At 38.9% G+C, this 23,276-nt stretch overlaps 1 protein-coding gene across 3 annotated transcripts in view; it reads right to left on the reverse strand.

The window, feature by feature from the left end:
- TBC1D12 (TBC1 domain family member 12) overlaps nucleotides 1–23,276 on the reverse strand; it is a 143,203-nt gene that overhangs the window by 35,995 nt on the left and 83,932 nt on the right. For all 3 annotated transcript variants that reach the window (XM_030809240.1, XM_030809241.1, XM_030809239.1), the window contains exons 4-5: nucleotides 4,822–4,904; nucleotides 1,100–1,217 (exon numbers count right to left, since the gene is read on the reverse strand). In XM_030809240.1, coding sequence (XP_030665100.1) covers nucleotides 1,100–1,217; nucleotides 4,822–4,904 — 201 coding nt within the window. The remainder of the gene's footprint in view (nucleotides 1–1,099; nucleotides 1,218–4,821; nucleotides 4,905–23,276) is intronic.

Genomic DNA, 23,276 nt, shown 5'->3' on the forward strand with positions numbered 1-23,276 from the left:
TTAAAAAGATGCTGGCAAAATAAATTTAAAAATGAATAAATAAATAAATAAATGCAAAGGCAAGATAAGTATATTAGTCTCAAAGAATGATGATGGGACATTTACATAAGGGAAAGATCATACATATTTCCTTGATTATGAGATAAGCACTTTAAAAATCATTTTAATATTAATAAATGCATCTTCTAATGCATTTATATATTTAATATTTTCTTTCCAAATAGCTGCTATTACATCAATAGTGCATCTTACAATTGATGGTATGTTAGCATCAAGAAAATACAGTAATTAGGCCGGGCATGGTGGATCACGCCTGTAATCTCAGCACTTTGGGAGGCCGAGGCGGGCGGATCACAAGGTCAGGAGATCGAGACCATCCTGTGAATGGTGAAACCCCGTCTCTACTAAAAATACAAAAAATTAGCAGGGTGTGGTGGCGAGTGCCTGTAGTCCCAGCTACTTGGGAGGCTGAGGCAGGAGAATGGCGTGAACCCGGGAGGCGGAGCTTGCAGTGAGCCAAGATTGTGCCACTGCACTCTAGCCTGGGCAACAGAGGAAGACTCCATCTCAGAAAGAAAAAAAAAAAATACAGTAACCAAAGACATTAAAAGTTTCATAAATCAATTAGCATTTCAGTTGGGTCCCAAAGGATAGGTAAGATTTAGCAGACACCATGGTGAAACCCTGCCTCTACTAAAATTACAAAAAAAAAAAAATTAGCCAGGCGTGGTGGTGGGCACCTGTAGTCCCAGCTACTCGGGAGGCTGAGGCAGGAGAATGGCCTGAACCCGGGAGGCGGAGCTTGCAGTGAGCTGAGACCGCACCACTGCACTCCAGCCTGGGCGACAGAGCGAGACTCCGTTTCAAAAAAAAAAGATTTAGCAGACGCAGAGGATGCTCAGTAAGGGAAGTAGGTGGTAGACACTGAGCGATTTATAAAAGCAAAGGCACAGACGCAAATATGGAAATTTTCAGGCATTAATTAATAGTATAATTTAGCCAAAGCATAAAATATATGCTGGAAATAATAAAAATACAGAATCAGAAACATGAGATCTTCGGAGACAAATGGGAATTTAGGAAAAGTCTGCTTACTTACATTACTTCCCAATTGGGCAGTATTTCATTGATCCAAATTACCATTGCACTTGCAATATTTTCTTCCTGCTTAAATCGTTCTTTCATTATTCTTTTTCTTTTATGTGCTTCCTTAATTTCTGTTTTAAACAAGTAAAAATTATTTCAATACAAACAAGCTAGATCAAAATCCTCTTCTCCATTTACCTAAACTCTACAAAATAGACTTTCTCAAAAAGAATATTATCATAAGAGGAAGGAAGGAAATAATGGAGGGAGGGACGGGGAAAGAAAGGGAGGGAAAAGGTGAAAGTAAATGAACTTGATTAACATAATTTTCTTTTCTTTGTTTTCTCTTTTTTTAGAGATAGGTCTCACCACGTTGCTCAGGTGGCCTTGAACTCCTGGACTTAAATAAATCCTCACATCTCAACTTCCTGAACAGCTTGGACTACACATGTGTGCCACCATGCCCAGTTATTAACATAATTTTAAAATAACATCTCCTGTTCTACTATAAAAGTAAGTGGAATAAAAGGTCAGAAAAATAATTTAAGTAGATTACTTTATCACATATATCTATTTACACTAAATCTATGAAGTCAAATTTCTTATGAATTAACTATATAAAAAACAAACAATTGTGGGCAACTAACCAATACCCATTTTTCCTACAAGGGTTTATAAATTTTCTGACATAACCCACATGACATTCCAAAATGATTTTGTCAATAGCATTATTAGTATATTAAGTTTTCTAATATGGCGTTTCACTTTACTGGTTTGAAATTTTAAAATGTCCCCCAAAACACATATATTAACAGTACGTCTCTTAGATTCTGAGGCAAAAGTTAGAGGAAGAAAATATATCTCTGAAAATCAAAGGTGACAATTTCAGAAGAAGAGATGTCTCAAATACAGAGGAAAGTGAGTCATAAATCAAAATTTTATGTAATTTTAGAACCGGTGAGGATGTCAGAGACCAGCTAGCCAAACTGTTTTCAAATTGTTTTTTCAGATATGCCTCAGACCATCTTGGGGGTTAAGCAGAAGGCCAAGTAAACAATCTCTACTTTCTTTCTTTCTTCTTTTTTTGAAACAGAGTCTTGCTCTGTTGCCCAGGCTGCAGTGCAGTGGCGCGATCTCTGCTCACTGCAACCTCCACCTCCCGGGATCAAGCAATTCTCCTGCCTCAGCCTCTCGAGTAGCTGGGATTACAGGCTCGCACCACCATGCCCAGCTAATTTTTTGTATTTTTAGTAGAGACAGAGTTTCACCATGCTGGCCAGGCTGGTCTCGAACACCTGACCTCGCAATCCGCCCACCTTGGCCTACCAAAGTGCTGGGGTTACAGGTGTGAGCTACTGCACCAGGCCGACAATCTTTACTTTCTTTTATTTGTTTTATGTATTCATATTCTATATAAGATTTCTTGGAAGAATGTTCCACTGCTTTACCAACAACAACAACAAAAAAATGATGAAAGAGAAGCTTCAAGGCCCTGATTAAGCTGACCTGCCTCTCAAACGTTACACATGAGAAAACTAACATCAGGCCTGTTCAGAGTATCACACCAAGGTAGTATCAAACAAGGTTAAAGCTGTGGCCTTCTGATTCCTCAGTTCAATATTATTCCTATCATACCATGCTTTTAAGATCATCCAGTACCAATAGTTATCTTACATAGTAATCATATAGTAAAAATTTTAAAATTAATAAAAACTTGACTGGAGCCAGGCACAATGGTTCACGCCTATAATCCCAATGCTCTGGGGAGGCCCAGGTGGGAGAATTGCTTGAGGCCAGGAGTTTGAGACCAGCCTGGGCAACACAGAGATACATCATCTCTACAAAATAACTTTTAAAAATTGAGCTGGGGCTGGGCATGGTGGCTCACGCCTGTAATTCCGGCACTTGGGGTGACCAAGGCAGGTGGATCGCTTGAGGTCAAGAGTTCGAGACCAGCCTGGCCAACATGGCAAAACCCTGTCTCTACTAAAAATACAAAAATTAGCCGGACGTGGTGGCGGGCATCTATAATCCCTGCCACTCTGGAGGCTGAGGTAGGAGAATCACTTGAACCCAGGAGGCAGAGGTCACAGTGAGCCAAGATTGCGCCACTGCACTCCAGCCTGGGTGACAGAGTGAGATTTTGTCTCAAAAAAAAAAAAGAGCTGGGCGTGGTGGCATGCACCTGCAATCCCAGCTACCAGGGAAGCTGAGGCAGGAGGATTGCTTGCGCCCAGGAATTCGAGGCTGCAGTGAGCTATAATTGTACCACTGCACTCTGGCCTAGGCAATGAGTGCGACCCTGTCTCTAAAATAAATAAATACATAATAAAAAATAAAAACTTAGGCTGGATGTGGTGGCTCACACCTAAAATCCCAGCACTTTGGGAGGCCAAGGTGGGCGGATCACTTGAGGTCAGGAGTTTAAGACCAGCCTGGCCAACATGGCAAAACCCGTCTCCACAAAAAATACAAAAATTAACTGGGCGTGGTGGTGCAGGCCTATGGTCCCAGCTACTTGGGAGGCTGAGGTGAGAGGATCTCCTGAGCCTGGGAGATTGAGGCTGCAGTGAGCCAAGTTCGCATCACTGCACTCTAGCCTGGGTGACAGAGCAAGACCCTGTCTCAAAAAAATAAAAATAAGTAATAAATAAATAAATACTTAATTGGATATGTCAGAAATATTTCAAATTCTGTATAGTAAAATACACTCAACTAATGTTTAAATACCTTCTAGAACGATATAACCAGCCTTATATATCCTATGTTTACTTAACATTAAAGAAGTAACTTCATTTCCAAAATAGCACCATAAAGCAGAACTGTATACTATTATAATGTTCCATTAACTTAAGTCAAAGGAAAAAATATCAGTTGTTAATAAGGTGTTAGATATTAAGTCTAAAAATGTATACAGCTGTGTAATATCTTCTAAAAATGTATGTTTATCCCAAAATAACAACTGTCAGGAAATAAACGCTGTTAAATTATCCTGATATTATTTTTTTGGTTGGAAAAGAGAATGAATGAATGTGTAAATTTATACACACAAGAGTATACTTTTATGCGCCTAATCAAATGACACAGTTGGGCCTCTAGAGAGACTCTGTAAGTCACAAAAAAATTTTGAGTTTCAAATCATATTCTCACAGCCATATAGAAAGTTAAAATTATTAAATTATAAAATAATTAGAAATTAATAATTATAAAATATAAAAATGGTAAAAAGTGAAATTCATTAATAGATTCATGAATTATATTTATTTATAAACTAAGATAGTAGTAGTCCAAGTTTTATGACTGTAATTTCAAGATTCCTCCTATTCTGTAAAAGTACATGCAGAAAAACTATGATCTTGGTATGTCATTTTATTCCTCCTTTAGAACAAACTTAATTATAAAAATAGTAGAGAATAAAAGCATGGGCAACATGGTAAAACCTCATCTCTACAAACAATACAAAAAACTAGCCAGGCATGGTGGCACATGCCTGTGGTCCCAGCTACTTGGGAGGCTGAGAGGTAAAAGGACTGCTTGAGCCTGGGAGGTCAGGCTACAGTGAGCTGTGATTGCACCACTGCACACCAGGCTGGGCAACAGAGCAAGACCCTGTCTCAAAAAAAAAACAACAAAAAAAAGAATTCAGTATCATCTTGAAGACAGACTTGATGAATTTTACCATCCATCTTCTTATTAAAATCAGAAAATTATACCATTTGGAGTTAAATTTTATACCTCGTTTTTTAGCCTCAGCCACCATCTCATCGTATTCTTGTCGGTGACGTAAAGCTTCTTCCACAGATTTGGCAGGAAGATTTCTGGAAAAAAAAAATTACTTAAGTCAAGACAATTTTTAAAAGATTAACTTTAAACTTACTAACTTACTTGTTTTTACACCCAGATGCAAAGAATTTCTAAACTAACCTCATTTCATACATTAAGGAAGTGAAAGGCTGAAAAGAACTGTGCATTTTAGAACAGAATCAGAATCCAGGTTGTTAATATGTGGGGTGTGTATGTGTGTGTGTGTGTGTGTGTGTGTGTGTAGTTCTATGTCATGTGTATATAAGTTGGTATATATTTAAACATTTCAGATTAAAAAAATAGAGATGGGGTCTCACTATGTTGCTCAGGCTGGTCTCAAACCCCTGGATTGAAGCAATCCTCCTGACTCAGCCTCCCAAAGTGCTGGGATTACAGGTGTGAGCCACTGAGCCCAGGCCACTTCAGATTTCGGTCAATATTTTTAGGTTATTTGTTAAACTCACTTACTAGAGTTTTCTTTAGTCAACTTTTTTCAGATATAATTTTTATATAATAAAATGAATAAACATATTTTAAGAGTAGTTTGATGAGTCTTGACAAATGTATATACCTGTGCAGCTAACTAACCAATCAAGATATAGAACATTTCCATCATTCTACTAAGTTTCCTTGTGGTACCCCTCACAAAATTACTTCTTTGATTTCTATCACTATAGATTAATCTGTTTTCTCTTCAAGAATTTTATAGACTCTTGTGTCTGGCTTTTTTTGTTTTTAGTTTACATTGAAGGACTAATGTCTGGCTTCTTTTGCTCAGCATAGTTTTGAAAATCATTCATGTTGTTGTATTAGTAATGTATTCCTTTTAATTGCTGAGTAGTATTCCATTTATCCGTGTGGGTGGACACTTGGATTGTTTCCAGATTGGGGCCATTATTAATAAAACTACTACAAAAATTAACATCAAGTTTTTGTGTAGACATTTGCTTTCATTTCCCTTAGTTAAACAAAAGTCTTGGGTTATATAGTAAGTGCGGATATACCTTTACAATAAACTGTCAAACTGCTTTCCACTAATTAAGAGTTTTAAGACAACATTTTAACTAAAAACTGGATCATCCATCATTTGCATACATAGTAGTCCCCCCTTATCCTTAGGAGTTATGTTCCAAGACCTCCAGTGGATGCCTGAAACCTCAGACAGTAACAAACCCTATATATACCAGGTTTTTTCCTATACATACATAACTATGATAAAGTTTAATTTAATTAAGTTAACCCAGCACAATATGTTGCCATCAATTGAAACACATTTTTGTTCATATCTTCCACCCATAAATTTAATGCCTTTTCAATCATAACTAAACACCACGCACTATGGCAGTAAGTTTTGCAATTTAAGGTGCGACAGTAACAGTAGCATAAATTTCTTTTTCATTCTTCACAATTTCGTGGATAGAAAACTGATTCTTACCACAGATCTAAGCAACTTCAGCATATGATTTTTTTCTTATTAATTTGAGAACTTTCACCTTTTTGCTTAAATGAGGAACTTTACAGCTTCTCTTTGGCATATCTTTATTGTCAGCACCACTACTCTTAAGCTTTGGGGGCAATACTAATAAAATAAGGGTTCTTTGAACACAAGCGCTGTGGTATCACCAACAGTCGATCTGACAACCAAGAAGGTTACTAAGTGAACTAGCAGGTGGGTAGTGTATGTAGTGCAGATAAACTGAACTCATGTCCCTGGCAGGATGGAGCAGGACAGTGTGAGATTTCATCATGCTACTCAGAATGGCACGCAATTTAAAAATTAAAAGTTATTTCTGGAATTTTCCACTTAATGTTTTCAAACCACAGCTGAGTACAGGTAACTGAAATTGCCTTAAGCAAAACCACCGATAAGGGGTAACTACTACACCGTATTTTGGTTTATTAAATCAATGGCTTCACAGAGTCAGTGATTTAGATATAAAAAATGCAAAAAGAAATACACTGGTATATTACCACTTATCCAAATATAATCATAATAGTGTCCAGTTTTAGGAGTCAGTTTTTTCTTTTCAACAGGCTAGTGTGGAAAAAGGTATGTGACAAATTTTCAAATTATAAATTCTACCTCCTCTTCTCAAATTAGTCAATTGATCTGGTAGGTTGTAGGAGGAAGGAATAAAAGTTAAGACCTCTGCTTCAGGCCATAATGGAATAAAAGAAACCAGGTTTACCCTTTCCCCTTAAATAATTAGAAAATTGACAAAATATATTAAACTATAATTTCCAGACAACAGACACTGGGCAGCACAAGACAGTGATCTTTAGGAGAAAAGAAATAAGCAAGGTAACCCTACAAGTACCTGACATTTCCAGGTCTCAGTGGTCCATCAATCCTCCTAAGGTGAGGAGACAGTTTAGAGTTGGAGAGTCCAAGACAACTAAAAGTTATAAACCAGAAAACCAGAAAAGAAGGGAGCTGCAGAGAGTCCTCTCAAGATTTTGGCTGTGTACTGACCTGTGCATGTGTGTGATTAACTACAGCCAGAGAAAGAACCACCAGAGAAAAAAAAAACAGGACATTCTTAAAGTTCACACAAGACCAGCCAGAGTGGAAAGACCTCCTGATAGATAAGAGTACTAGGTAGAGTGCTTAGAAGAATAATGCCTCAGTAGTGAGGACGAATTACTCCTAAACTAAAAGCTATTCTGGAACCACTCCAACAAAGATGAGGTCAAAAGGATCAAACCATTTCCAAAAAACTGCAAACCAGACTAAAGCCAAAAAGTATCTAAAATAACACATAAAAAAGTCCAGCATCCACCTATGTAAACCATAATGTCTGACATTCAATAAAAACAGAGATGTGAAGCAGAAAAATATAATGCATAATGAGAAGAAAAATTAATCAACAGTCACAATATAAAAATGTCACAGATAATAGGATTATAACACAAGGATGATAAAATAGCTGTTATAAATATACTATAGGCATACCTTACTATACTGTGACTTGCTTTATTACATTTTGCAAATATTGCATTTTTTACATACTGAAGGTTGGTAGCAACCCTAATGTCAAGCAAGTCTATGGGTGCCATTTTTCTAACAATGTGCTCATTGTGTGTCTCTGTATCACATTATAGTAATTCTTGCAATATTTCTTTTTTTGTTTTTCTTTTGAAACAGAGTTTCACTCTTGTCACCTAGGCTGGAGTGCAAAGGCCCGATCTTGGCTCACTGTAACCTCTGCCTCCCAGTTGGTTTCAAGCAATTCTCCTGCCTCAGCCTCTTAAGTAACTGGGGTTACAGGTGCCTGCCACCATGCCTGGCTACATTTTTTGGTAATTTTAGTAGAGATGGAGTTTCACCATGTTGGTCAGGCTGGTCTCAAACTCCTGACCTCAGGTGATCTGCCTGCCTCAGCCTCCCAAAGTTCTGGGATTACAGGGGTGAGCCACCACACCTAGCCAATTCTTGCAATATTTCAAACTATTTCATTATCATTATATCTGTTATGGTGATCTGTGATAGGTGATTTTTGTTGTTACTATTCTAATTGTTTTGGGACACCACACACAGTGCTAATATAAGATGGCAAATTTGTGTGCCAAGACAAACATGTGTGTCTTACTGCTCCACAGACTGACCATTCCCATCTCTCTCCATCACTTCAGGCATCCCTATTTCTTGGGATACAACAACATTGAAATTAGGCCAACTAATAACTCTACAATGACATCTAAGTGAAAAGAAGAGTCCCATATCTCTCAATTTAAAATCAAAAGCCAGAAATAAATGAGTAAGCTTAATGAGGAAGGCATGCCAAAAGCCAAGATAGGGGGGTGAAGAAAGATGGCAGAATAGAAGCCTGCACCAGTTGTCCATCCTGCAGGAACACCGAATTTTAACTATCTGCACACAAATAAGCACCTTCATGAGAACCAAAAATCAGGTGAGCAATCACAGTACCTAGTTTTAACTTCATATCGCTGAAAGAGGCATTGCAGAGGGTAGGAAAGACAGTCTTAAATTGCCAACACCACCCCTCCCCCAACCCCTGGCAGTGGCTTCTTGGCTAGGAGACAGAACTCATGCACTCGGGGGAGGAACAACACAGTGACTGACGAACTTTGCATTGAACTTAATGCTGCCCTATCACATGGAAAGCAAAATCATGCTGAACTCAGCCAGCACCTGCCCATGGAGGGCGCATTTTGAACAGCACTAGCCAGAGGGGAAGCGCCCATCCCAGCAGCTGAAACTTGAGTTTCGGCAAGCCTCGCAATTGCAGGTTAAAGTGCTCTGGGATCCTAAGTGAACTTGAAAGATAGTCTAGGACACAAGGACTGCAATTCTTAGGCAAGTCCTGATGCTATGCTGGGCTTAGAGCCGGTGGACTGGGGCAGTAGATGACACAGTGAGACACCAGACAGGACAGCTGGGGGAGTGCTTACGCCACTCCCCTCTCAATCCCAGGCAGTGAAGCTTGCAGCACCAAAGGTAACTCCTTTCTTCTTCCGCTTGAGGAGAGGAGAAAGAAGGGTAAAGAGGACTTTGTCTTGCATCTTAGATACCAGCTCAGCCACAGTAGGATAAGGCACCAGGCAGTGGTGAGGCCCCCATCTCAGGTCCTAGCTCCTGCATGACATTTCTAGAGACACCCTAGAATAGAAGTGAACCTGCTGCCTTGAAGGGAAGAATCCAGTCCTGGCAGGATTCATCACATGCTGACTAAACACCCCTTGGAGGCTGGGCCGGTAGCTCACACCTGTAATCCCAGCACTTTGGGAGGTGGAAGCAGGCAAATCACTTGAGGTCAGGAGTTCGAGACCAGCCTGGCCAAAATGGTAAAACCCCATCTCTACCAAAAATACAAAAAATTGGCCAGGTGTGGTGGGTGGCATGTGCCTGTAAGCCCAGCTACTTAGGAAGCTGAGGCAGGAGAATTGCTTGAACCCAGGAGGCAGAAGTTGCAGTGAGCCGAGATCGCACCACTGTACTCCAGCCTGGGCTAGTGCGAGACTGCATCAAAAAAAAAAAAAAAAAAAAAAAAAACCCTTGGGCCCTGAATAACAAACAGCAATACCCAGTGGTGCAATCTCAGCTCACTGCAGCCTCCGCCTCCCATGTTGAAGCGATTCTCCTGCCTCAGTCTCCCGAGTAGCTGAGATTATAGGCACGTGTCACCATACCCGGCTAATTTTTGTATTGTTTTTAGTAGGGATAGGGTTTCACCATGTTGGCCAGGCTAGTCTGGAACTCCTGACCTCAAGTGATTCACCTGCTTCAGCCTTCCAAAGTGCTGGGATTACAGGTGTAAGCCACTGTGCCCAGCCTACTCTTATCTTAAGTAGAAAGATCAAATGATGAACCAATAAAAAATAATACCTACAACAGCTTTTCAAGACATAGGCAGTAAAATAAGACATAAAGACTAACAACAAGTCAGCCATTATGGTGGCTCCCATCTATAATCCCAGCACTTTGGGAGGCCATGGCAGAATTGCTCATGCCCAAGAGTTCAAGATCAGCCTGGGCAACATAGCAAGACTTCATCTTTACTAAAAAACAAACAAACAAACAAACAAACAAAAAAAACAGCCGGGTATGGTGGCATGCACCTGTAGTCCCAGCTACTCGGGAGTCTGAGTGGGTGGATCAACTGACCCCAGGAGATAGAGGCCACAGTGAGCTATGACCGCACCACTGCACTCCAGCTGGGGTGACAGAGCAAGACCTTGTCTCAAAATAAAAAAAAAAATTAAAAAAAAAAAAAAAGGAGAAACAACAGAAGTTAAAAAAAAGAAACAACAAAAAGTGAAAAAAAAAAGCAGGAGGATGAGGTTGAAGTGTAAAGTTTTCATTAGTTTTCTTTTTGCTAGTTTGTTTGCTTATGCAATCAATGTTGTCATCGGTTTAAAATAATGGGTTATAAGGTACTATTTGCAAGCCACATGATAACCTCAAATAAAAAGAAGTACGACAAATAACACAAAATAAAAAGCAAGAAATTAAATCATACCACCAGAAAAAAAAATCACTTTTACTAAAAGAAAGACTGGAAGGAAGGAAAGAAGAGAAGACCACATAACAACCAGAAAACAAATAACAAAATGGCAAGAGTAAGTTCTTACTTACCAATAACATTGAATATGTAAATGGATTAAACTCTCCAATCAAAAGAGATAGAGTAACTGAATAGATTTAAAAAAAAAAAGACCCAATGATATGATGCCTCCAAGAAACACACTTCACCTATAAAGACATATGTAGACTGAAAAGAAAGGTAGAGAAAAAGATATTCCATGCCAATGGACACCAAAAAGGAGAAAGAGTGGCTATACTTATATCAGACATAATAGACTTCAAGACAAAAACTACAAAAAGAGACAAAGGAGGTCATTATATAATGATAAAGGGGTCAATTCAGCAAGAGGATATAACAATTGTAAATCTATATGCACCCAACACTGGAGCACCCATGTATATAAAGCAAATATTATTAGAGCTAAAGAGAAAGATGCACCTCAGTACGATAATAGAGACTTCAACACACCACTCTCAGCACTCGGCATATCTTCTAGATAGAAAATCAACAAAGAAACATTGGACTTAATTTGCTCTGTAGAACAAACAGACCTAACAGAATATTAACAAAATACTTCATCCAATGGCTGAATATGCATTCTTCTCCTCAGCACATGCATCATTTTCAAGGATAGACCATATGTTGCTTCCTTAAAGACAAGGCAAGTCTTAAAACATTAAAAAAAAGAGATAATATCAAGCATCTTCTCCAATCACAATGGAATAAAACTAGAAATCAATAACAAGAGGAATTTTGTAAACCATACAAACACATGGAAATTAAACAATATCCTCCTGAATGACCAGTGGGTCAATGAAGGAATTAAGAAGGAAATTTAAAAATATTTTGAAACAAATGTTAATGGAAATAAAACATACCAAAACCTATGAGATACAGCAAAAGCAACACTAAAAGGTAAATTTATAGCTATAGGTGCCTACATCAAAAAAGAAGAAAAACTTCAAATAAGCAACATAACAATGCATCTTAAGGAACTAAAAAAGCTAGAGCAAACCAAATCCAAAATTAGTGAAAGAAAAGAAACCCAAAAATTAGCTGGGCATGTTGGCACGTGCCTGTAGTCCCAGCTACTCAGGAGACTGAGGTGGGAAGATGGCCTAAGCCTAGGAGGTCAAGGCTGCAGTGAGTCATATTCATGCCAATGTACTCCAGCCTGGGTGACAAAGTGAGACCATGTTCAACAATAACAACAACAACAAAAAAAAAAAGAAAAAGAAAAAGAGCACAAATAAATGAAATTGAAACAAAGAAAACAATACAAAAGATCAACATAATAAAAAGTTGGTTTTTTGAAAAGAAAAACAAAATTGAGAAACCTTTAGCCAGACTAAGAAAAAAAGAAGACTCAAATAAGTAAAATCAGAGATGAAAAAGGAGACATTATAACTGATACCACACAAATTCAAAGGATCGTTTGTGGTTACTATGAGCAATTGTGTGCTGATAAATCGGAAAATCTAGAGAAAATGGATAAATTCCTAGACACATACAACCTACCAAGATTGAACCATGAAGAAATACAAAACCTGAACAGACCAATAGCAAGTCACAATGGAACAAAACATTTAATTACAGAGTTGTAATTAAAAGTCTCCCAGTAAAGAAAAGCCCAAGACCTGATGACTTCACTGCTGAATTCTACCAAACATTTAAAGAAGAATTGAACTGACAACAATCCTACTCAAATTACTCCAAAACATAGAGGAGGGAATTCTTTTTTTTTTTTTTTTTTTTTGAGATGGAGTCTCGCTGTGTCCCCCAGGTGGGAGTGCAGTGGCGCGATCTCAGCTCACTGAAAGCTCCGCCTCCTGGGTTCACGCCATTCTCCTGCCTCAGCCTCCCGAGTAGCTGGGACTACAGGCGCCCGCCAACACGCCCAGCTAATTTTTTGTATTTTTAGTAGAAACAGGGTTTCACCGTGTTAGCCAAGATGGTCTCGATCTCCTGACCTCGTGATCTGCCCGTCTCGGCCTCCCAAAGTGCTGGGATTACAGGCGTGAGCCACCGCACTCATTCTATGAGGCCAGTATTACCTTGATACCCAAACAAGACAAAGACACATAAAAAAAAAAAAAAAGGAAAACTACAGGCCAATATCCCTGAGAAATATGGATGCAAAAATCCTCAGCAAAATACTAGCAAACTGAATTCAACAATACATTGAAAAGATAATTCATCATGACCAAGTGAGCCTTATCCCTGGAATGTAAGTACATTTCAATGTATGCAAATCAATCAATGTGATACATCATCTCAACGGAAAGACAAAAACCATATAATTTCAACTGATACTGAGAAAACATTTGATAAAATTCAACATCCCTTCATAAGAAAAGCCCTCAAAAACTGGGGACAGAAGGAACGTACTTCAAAATAATAAAAGCCATATACAACAGACCCGCAGTATCATATTTAATGGGAAAAAAACTGAAAGCCTTTCTTCTAAAATCTGGAACAAAACAAGGCTGCAGATTTTCACCACCGTTACTCAACATAGTACTGCAAGTCCTAGCTAGAGGAATCAGACAAGAGAAGGAAATAAAGGGTATCCAAATTGTAAAGGAAGAAATCAAATTATCCTTGCAGATGAGATAATCTTATATTTGGAAAAATCCAAAGACTCTGCCAAAAAACTATTAAAAATGATAAACAAATTCAGTAAAGTTGCAGGATAAAAAATCAACAGACAAAAATCAGTAACATTTCTACATGCCAACACTGAACAATCTGAAAAATAAAAAAGTAGTCCCATTTATAATAGCCACAAATAAAATTAAATACCTAGGAATTAACCAAAGAAGTAAAAGATCTTCTTTTACTTAAAACAATAACAACTGTAAAACACTGATAAAAGAAATTGAAGAGGACACCAAAAAATGGAAAAATATTCCACGTTCATGGATTGGAAGAATCAACATTGTTAAAATGTCCATACTACCCTAAGCAATCAACACATTCAATGCAAACCCTATCAAAATACCAATGATATTCTTCACAGAAATAGAAAAAACAATCCTAAAATTTATACGTAACCAAAAAAGACCAAGAATAGCCAAAGCTATTTTGAGCAAAAAGAACAAAACTGGCCAGGCGTGGTGGCTCATGCCTGTAATCCCAGCACTTTGGGAGGCCAAGGCGGGCGGATCACCTGAGGTTGGGAGTTTGAGACCACCCTGACCAACATGGGGAAACCCTGTCTCTACTAAAAATACAAAATTAGCTGGGTGTGGTGGCCTGTAATCCCAGCTGCTGGGAGGCTGAGGCAGGAGAATCACTTGAACCCAGGAGGCGGAGGTTGCAGTGAGCTGGAGATCGCGCCACTGCATTCCAGTCTGAGCAACAAGAGCAAAACTCCACCTCAAAAAAAAAAAAAAAAAAAAAAAAAAAAGAACAAAACTGGATAAATCACATTTTCTGACTTCAAATTATACTACAGAGCTACAGTAACCAAAACAGCTGGTACTGGCATAAAAATAGACACATAAACCAATGGAACAGAACAGAGAACCCAGAAACAAATCCATATATCTACTGATAATTTGTCATTTTTGACAAAGGTGCCAAGAATATACATTTGAGAAAAAACAGTCTCTTCAATAAATGATACTGGGAAAATTGGATTATCATGTGCAGAAGAATAAAACTAGACCTCTATCTCTAACCATGTATAAAAATCAAATCAAAATAGATTAAAGACTTAACTCTAAGATCTCAAACTATGAAACTACCAGAAGAAAACACTGGGAAAACTCTCCAGGACACTGGACTGGGCAAAGATTTCTTGATTAATACCTCACAAGCATAGGCAGCCATAGCATAAATGAACAAATGGGATCACATCAAGTTAAAAATGTTTTGCACAGCAAGACAAACAAACAAACAAAAAAACAAAAACAAAACCAATAAACAGAATGGGAGAAAATATGTGCAAACTACCTGTCTGACAAGGGATTAATATCATAACTAGAATATATAAGGAGCTCAAGCTTATATATCCACAGGGATAAATCTAATAATCCAATTTAAAAATAGGTAAAATATTTGAATAGACATTTCTCAAAGAAGACATACAAATGGCAAACAGCCATATTCAAAGGTGCTCAACATCACTGATCAGAGAAATGCAAATCAAAATTACAATGAAATATCATCTCAACCCAGTTAAAATGCCTTTTATCAAACAGACAAGCAATATCAAATGCTGAAGAGGACATGGGGAAAAGGGAACCGTTGTACACTGTTGGTGGTAATGAAAATTAGTACAACCACTATGGAGAACAGTTTGGAGGTTCCTCAAAAAACTAAAAATAGAGCTACCGTATGATCCAGCAATCCCACTGCTAGGTATATACCCAAAAGAAACTCAATCAGAATATCAAAGAAATATCTGCACTCCCATGTTTATTGCTGCACTATTCACAGTAGCCAAGATTTGGAAGCAACCTGTGTCCATCAACAGACGAGTGGGTAAAGAAAATGTGGTTCACGGGAGGTGGAGGCTGCAGTGAGCCAAGATCGTGCCACTGTACTCCAGCCTGGAAGACACAGTGAGACTCTGACTCAAAAAAAAAAAAAAAAAAAAAAAAAAAAGAATATGTGGTTCATATAGACAATGGAGTATTATTCATCCACAAAAAAGAATGAGATCCTGTCATTTGCAACAATATGGATGGAAATGGAAATCATGATGTTAAGTAAATAGCCAGGCACAGAAAAATATCACATATTCTCACTTATTTGTAGAGCTAAAAATTAGAACAATTGAAATCATGGGGATAGAGAGTAGAAACATGGTTACCTATGGCTGGGAAGGACAGTAGTGGGGCAGGGAGAAAGTGGGGATGGTTAATAGATTTTAAAAAACAGAAAGAATGGGCCAGGCACTGTGGCTCATGCCTGTAATCCTAGCACTTTGGGAGGCTGAGACGGGCAGATCACCTGAGGTCGGGAGTTCACAACCAGCCTGACCAACATGGAGAAATCCCATCTCTACTAAAAATACAAAATCAGCCGGACGTGGTGGTGCATGCCTATAATCTCAGCTACTCGGGAGGCTGAGGCAGGAGAACTGCTTGAACCTGGGAGGCAGAGATCGCAGTAAGCCATGATCGTGCCATTATACCCCAGCCTGGGCAATAAGAGCAAAACTCCGTCAAAAAAAAAAAAAAAAGAAAAAGAAAAACCAGAATGAATAAGACCTAGTATACAACAGGGTGACTATAGTCAATAATAATGTAATTGTACATTTAAAAATAACCCTGTAGCCATAAAAAAGAACAAGATCATGTCCTGTGAGGGAACAAAAGCGGGAACCATTGATGGAGCTAGAGCCTATTATCTTCCACAAACTAATGCAGGAACAGAAAACCAAATACCACATGTTCTCACTTATAAGTGAGAGCTAAATGATGAGAACTTCTGAACACAAAGAAGGAACAACGGACACTGGGGTCTACTTTAAGGGTGGAGGGTGGGAGGAGGGAGAGTAGTAGAAAAGATAACTATTGGATACTGGGCTTAATTCCTGTGTGATAAAATGATCTGTACAACAAATCCCCATGACATGAGTTTACCTATGTAATAAACCTTCACATGTACCCTGGAACCTAACATAAAATTTGGAAAGCAAAAACAAAAACGAGAAAATAAAAATAACTAAAAGATTATAATTGGATTGCTTATTACACAAAGAATAAATGCTCAAGGGGACGGATACTGCATTTACGATGATGTGATTATTATGCACTTGCATGCCTGTATCAAAGTATCTCATTTATCCCATAAATATATTTATCTACTACATACCCACAAAAAATAAAAATGAAATTAAAAAAAAAAAGCCAAGATAGGCCAAAAGCTTGGCCTCTTCAGCCAGTTAGGCAAGTGGAGAATGTAATGGAAAAATTCTTGAAGGAAATTAAAAGTGCTAATCAATGAACACACAAATGATAAGAAAGCAAAACAGCCTTATTGTTGAGAAAGTGTGAGTGGTCTAGATAAAAGACCAAACCAGCCACAACATTTGCGTAAGCCAAAGCCCAGTCCACAGCAAGGCCCTAACTCTCTTCAATTCTATGAAGGGTGAGAGAGGTGAAGAAGTTACAGAAGAAAAGCTGGAATCTAGCAGAGATTAGTTAATGAAGTTTAAGAAAAAAAAGCTGTTGGGCCGGGCGCGGTGGCTCACGCTTGTAATCCCAGCACTTTGGGAGGCCGAGGCGGGCGGATCACGAGGTCAGGAGATCGAGACCACGGTGAAACCCCGTCTCTACTAAAAATACAAAAAATTAGCCGGGCGTGGTGGCGGGCGCCTGTAGTCCCAGCTACTCGGAGAGGCTGAGGCAGGAGAATGGCGTGAACCCGGGAGGCGGAGCTTGCAGTGAGCCGAGATCGTGCCAGTGCACTCCAGCCTGGGCGACAGAGTGAGACTCCACCTCAAAAAAAAAAAAAAAAAAAAAAAAAAAGCTGTTTACACACATAGAAGTACAAGATGAAGTAGCAAGTGCTGATGGGGAAGCTGCAGCAAGTTATCCAGAAGATACACTGAGATCACTGATGAAGGTGGCTACTCTAAACAACAGATTTTCAATGTAGACAAAACGGCCTTCTACTGGAAAAAGATGCCATCTAGGACTTTCTAAGCAAGACAGAAGTCAATGCCTGCTTCAAAGGACAGGCTGACTCTCTTCTTAGGGGCTAATGTAACTGGTGACTTTAAGTTGAAGCCAATGCTCATGGACCATTCTGAAAATCCTAGGGCCCTTAAGAATCATTCTAAATCTACTCTACCTGTGCTCAATAAAGCCTGGATGACAGGACATCTGTTTACAGCACAGTTAAATTAATATTTTAAGACTATTGATGAGTCCCACTACTCAGAAAAAAAAAAAAAAGATTCCTTTCAAAGCAATACTGCTTATTAACGATGCACCTAGTTACCAACTCTGATGGAGATGTTCAAAAAGATGAATGTTGTTTTCATGCCTGCCAACACAACATTCATTCTGCAGCCTGTGGATCAAGAAGTAATTTTGGCTTTCAAGTCTTTTTTTTTTTTTTTTTTTTTAGACAAGGTCTGGCTCTGTCGCCCAGGCTGGAGTGCAGTGGCGTGATCATGGCTCACTACAACTTCTGCCTCTCAGACTCAAGCAATCCTCCCACTTCAGCCTCCCAAGTAGCTGGGAATACAGTAGTAAGCCACCACACCTGGCTAATTTTATATATATATATATATATATATATATATATATATATATATATATATATATATAAAATTATATATATATTTTTTTATATATATATATAAAATTATATATATATATATTTATATATATATATATATATATATTTTTTTTTTTTTTTTTGTAGAGACAAGGTTTTGCTATGTTGCCCAGGCTGGTCTTGAACTCCTGGGCTCAAGCGATTCACCCACCTTGGCCTCCCAAAGTGAGAGGATTACAGGCATGAGCCACTGAGCCTAGCCTCAACTCTTATTACCAAAGAAATACATTTTGTAAGGTTGTAGCTGCCATAGATCGTGATTCTTCTACTGGTTCTGGGCAATCAGTGTTTATATATATATATATATATATATTTTTATATATATAGGCAGAAGCGAGTATGAACATAAAGAGAAGGGAAATAAGACCCAAATAAAAATGTAACAAATGAAAAATACAATTTCTAAAATGAAAAACACACAAGATAGAGTGATGGGACTGACAGCAAAGTATACACTGCAGAAGAAAAAAATTCAGTGAACTTGAAAATACAATAGAAAAACTACACAAAATGAAATACACAGAGAAAAAGACCAAAAAAAAAGGGAGGGAGGGAAAGAGTGAGGGCATCTAAATGAGCTATGGGACATGGACACTATCAAGCAACATACATTTATGGCATCTCAGAAGAAAGGGGGGTGGGGGCAGAACAAAAAAACAGAAGAAGAAACAAAGGCTAAACTTTTTCTAAAGTTTATAGAAAACTATAAATGCAAATGCAAAGATACATTAGGCCTAACAAACTCCAAAGAGAAGGAAAATGAAGAAAACAATAAGCATATCATAATCAAATTGAGGAATATCAGAGATAGAAAAATTCTTAAAAGCACTCAAAAGAAAAAAAATTCACTGCCAACAGACTAGTATTAATACAATAGGAAATGTTAAAAGAATCTTCTTCAGGCAGAAGAAAAATGATACCACATGGAAATTTGCAGTAGTAAAGAGAGCACTGGTAGTCCATGGTGTGTGACCTGGCAACAGAGATTAGCAAAATAGCCCCACTGGATACTCCTAGTCAACCACTAATAAGAAACAAGAAGCTGGGTGACTATGTACATGTTACTTTGAACATATTTGGAAAACTAAAAAATATGAGATTGGCTGGTTGCTCCTAATGTCATTAGACAAAGTAGAAAAAGAAAAGGATGAACTCAGAGATTTGAATTCCCACCTTAAAGGACCACATAAATGACTAAAAGCTTCTATGCACCTTGAGGACCCTCATATCCTATAGCAGCAGGTTGCAAATGCTGAAAATCAAATATAGAATCTCATTCCGTGACTGGCTGACCTACAACAAATTTGAACTCCCAGCCTCGCAAGGTGTCTACTGTTAAAGTGAGGGCAGTGTTTGGGAAATAATGGGATCCTGAAAGTTGAGATAGCGATACATAGGAAGACCTTGATGAAGCTGGGGACACTGAGCCTCTAAACTCTGTTGAATTTTCTTTGCCAGTAGAAGAGGCCTCTCTACACCATCTAAAGGTGATCAACCCTGCATTGCCTAAGGAAATGGTAATGGCCTTCCCTGAGGCAGTTGCCCTGCAAGACAATGATGATTCTCCTCAGGACCTACCCTTACTACACTTTTGCTTCTAGGCCTATAACTAAACTCAGGACTCAGCAGGCTCCTAAAGGTGAGTTACAAAGTAAGACCCATGAGGAGGCATAATATACTCCAAAAGAGTTTTTAAATTTATACACACAGAAATCTGGGGAACAAGTATGGGAATGGACACTAAGAGTATAAGATAATGGTGGAAGGAACAAGGACTTACGTAAGATAAAGTTGAATCAGGACACATTTATATGGGCTCACTAAGCAGAGATGCCGTACTTAATGCTACAGCCCAGAGAATTAGAAAGGGGCTCTAATAGTTTGGTTGGTTGATTGGCTAAAACATGAACCAAAAGGTGGCCCACAGTGAGTGAGGTGGAAATGTCAGACGTGCTTTGGTTTAACATAGAGGAAGGAATTCAAAGGCTTAGGGAGATGGGAAGGTCAGAACAGGTTTGTCATTTAAAACCCACTCACCTACACAGGGATGGTCCAGAAAACATACTTGTCTCTTTTAAAAATTTATTTTTAATTTAAAAAAAATTTTCATGGAGACAGCAGCTCCCTGTGTTGCCCAAACTGGTCTCAAATTCCTGGGCTCAAGTGATCCTCCCACCTTGGCCTCATGAGCTATTGTACCCCACAGATGACATATTTTTCTTTTTATTTTTTTGAGATGGAGTCTCGCTCTGTTGCCCAGGCTGGAGTGTAGTGGCACAATCTCGGCTCACTGCAAGCTCCGCCTCCCAGGTTCACGCCATTCTCCTGCCTCAGCCTCCTGAGTAGCTGGGATTACAGCTGCCTGCCACCATGCCCAGCTAATTTTTTGTATTTTTAGTAGAGATGGGGTTTCACTGTGATAGCCAGGATGGTCTCGATCTCCTGACCTCGTGATCCGTGCGCCTCAGCCTCCCCAAGTGCTGGGATTACAGGCACAGATGACATATTTTTCACTGCAATTGTGAGAAATGAAATTGTGATGGAAGCCCCAGCATCCTTGAAGAACTCTGTGATCACTTTTTTGTAGGCCAGACCTTCCAGTGGGAACTGTGGTCACTGAACTGGGAAACCTAAATGCAAAGGGAATAATTGAATCCTGGGGTGGCAGGGACCAAGTGGCAGCACTCAACCATCAAAGCAAGGCGAGCAGAATTACCATAATGAATAGCAGAGTCAAAGCCACTAACAGAATAGTATGACTTGCACAGACCAATTGTGTTGGCTAGTTGATATGGTGTTGCTAGAAGTGAAAAAAAGAAGCCTACTACATTCTTACTCGATCTATATAAGCAGAAAAGTGCTAGGTCAAGAGAACAAAAGTCTATCCTGAATCATGAAGACTAATGGCCCCTCAATCACTCCCCAGATTTGAGCCAGTTTACAGACCCAGAATCCTTTGAATGCAGAAGATGATGGGTCCCCTTGAGAGGACTCCAGTACACTACCAAAAATTTATACTATTAATCTTTCTCCCAGCCTTCCCCAAAGGGGCTTACAGCCTTTTACCAGGGTAACTATTCATTAGGTAAAAGAAAACAATCAGATCGTTCAGGGACTACTGGATATCAGCTCTGATCTGACACTAATTGCAAGAGACCCAAAATGTTACCATAGTCCAGAGGCAAAGTAGAGGTATGTAGAGGTCAGGCGATTAGTGGAGTTTTAGCTCAAGTCTTTTTTACTGTGGGCCCAGTGGGTCCCCAAGCCCATTCTGTGGTTAGCATAAGGTCAGCATGAAAATGAGGTTTTTTCTGAATATGGTGAAAGATATCAACCCTTGTCTTTGATGCATGGAGCCACCATACTAGCACTGAACTACTTAATTTGGGCTACTTACATACTTAAATTCTTGCATATTTAGGCTACTATTTGGGGAGTCTCTTATGTGTAGCTGAATGTAATTGCTTAATCATATACCAATAAATCAATGAAGGTGCTCTAAAGGTCAAGAGCCATCACAAACTCCAACCACATTTAAAATCCATGGAGTTTAGTCCTCACATCCAGATCCACTGAATCTTTTAATTCCTAGTATTGCCTACACATACTAACCGCCTTAAATCTTGCAAATTGATTCTGTCCAAAGCTGCTTTCTACCTAAGTCATAGGACCAACTATTAACTCCAAAATCCTAGCCTTAAGTCTCTCTTACTTCCTTTTACAAGCTATTCTGCTTGCCTCTCTGGATTTCTGTAAAAGAATAATGGATTTAACTGATCCTAAATTTCAGATAAAGTGCTTCCTAGAATTACAAAGAATTGTGAAGATAAAAGCAATGATGGATTCCATATAGTTCCATACAAAATAATTACAATATCCCTTTTCATGATGTTAATACTTAAAAAAACTTTATTTACTGTAAAGAAAATAAGACCACAGGAAAAAATAGAAGCTAAATATAAATCTAGTTTTCAGGTAAATAGTGATACTGGACTCTGGGTAATATTATTTTTTTCTTTTGCTTCTACATCCCAGAGCAGTACACACCTTTCTGGAATTATTAATCTTTTGAACCTATATTCCCTTCTTTTGCTTTTGTAGTCCTTTTAACAACCTTGCAATGAATTCCTCTATTAAAGTTCCTCTGTTTGAAATTACTACATTGATTTGTTTTTCTGACTGGACTCTGAGCCCTTAAGATACAGAAAATTGCTTGATAGCTGTATTTCATTTACCTTTAGAAATTTTCATGTTATCATTGGAGAAACAGCTTAATTGAAATCACATTTCCAGTTTTTTTTTTGAGACAGAGTCTCGCTCTGTCACCAGGCTGGAGTGCAGAGGCACAATCTCCGCTCACTGCAACCTCCACCTCCCGGGTTCAAGCGATTCTCCTGCTTCAGCCTCCTGAGCAGCTGGGACTACAGGTGCACACGCCACTATGCCCAGCTAATTTTCATACTTTAGTAGAGATGGGGTTTCACCATGTTGGCCAGGATGGTCTCGATCTTTTGACCTCATGATCTGCCCCCGCCTCTGCCTCCCAAAGTGCTGGGATTATAGGCATGAGCCACCACGCCTGGCCTACATTTCCAGTTTAACTACAAATCCCGCCTTTAAGATTTCTAACCACCTACTGGCTTCCACCAAATAGGCCTGATCCTTCTCTTCACATAAGATGAAATGCTACTGGTGTGAAGCTTAATCCCTTTTGCAATTGCAATCTCTGTCATCTTATTTTATTTTTTTTGAGACAGGGTCTCACTCTGTCACCCAGGCTGGAGTGCAGTGGCACAATCGCAGCTCACTGTAACCTCAAACTCCTGGGCTCAAGAAATCCTCCCAAGTAGACTAGGACTACAGGTATGTGTCACCATACCCTGGCTTATTTTTGGCAGAGACAGGGTCTCACTATTTTGCACAGGCTGGTCTTGAACTCCTGGCCTCAAGCGATCCTCCTGCTTCAGCCTCTCAAAGTGCTGGGATTATAGACGTGAGCCACCATGCCTAGCTCCTCTGTTTCTTTTCTAGAAGTCATGG

This window comes from Nomascus leucogenys, chromosome 3 (genome assembly GCF_006542625.1).
Source record: "Nomascus leucogenys isolate Asia chromosome 3, Asia_NLE_v1, whole genome shotgun sequence".
Lineage (NCBI taxonomy): Eukaryota > Metazoa > Chordata > Mammalia > Primates > Hylobatidae > Nomascus > Nomascus leucogenys.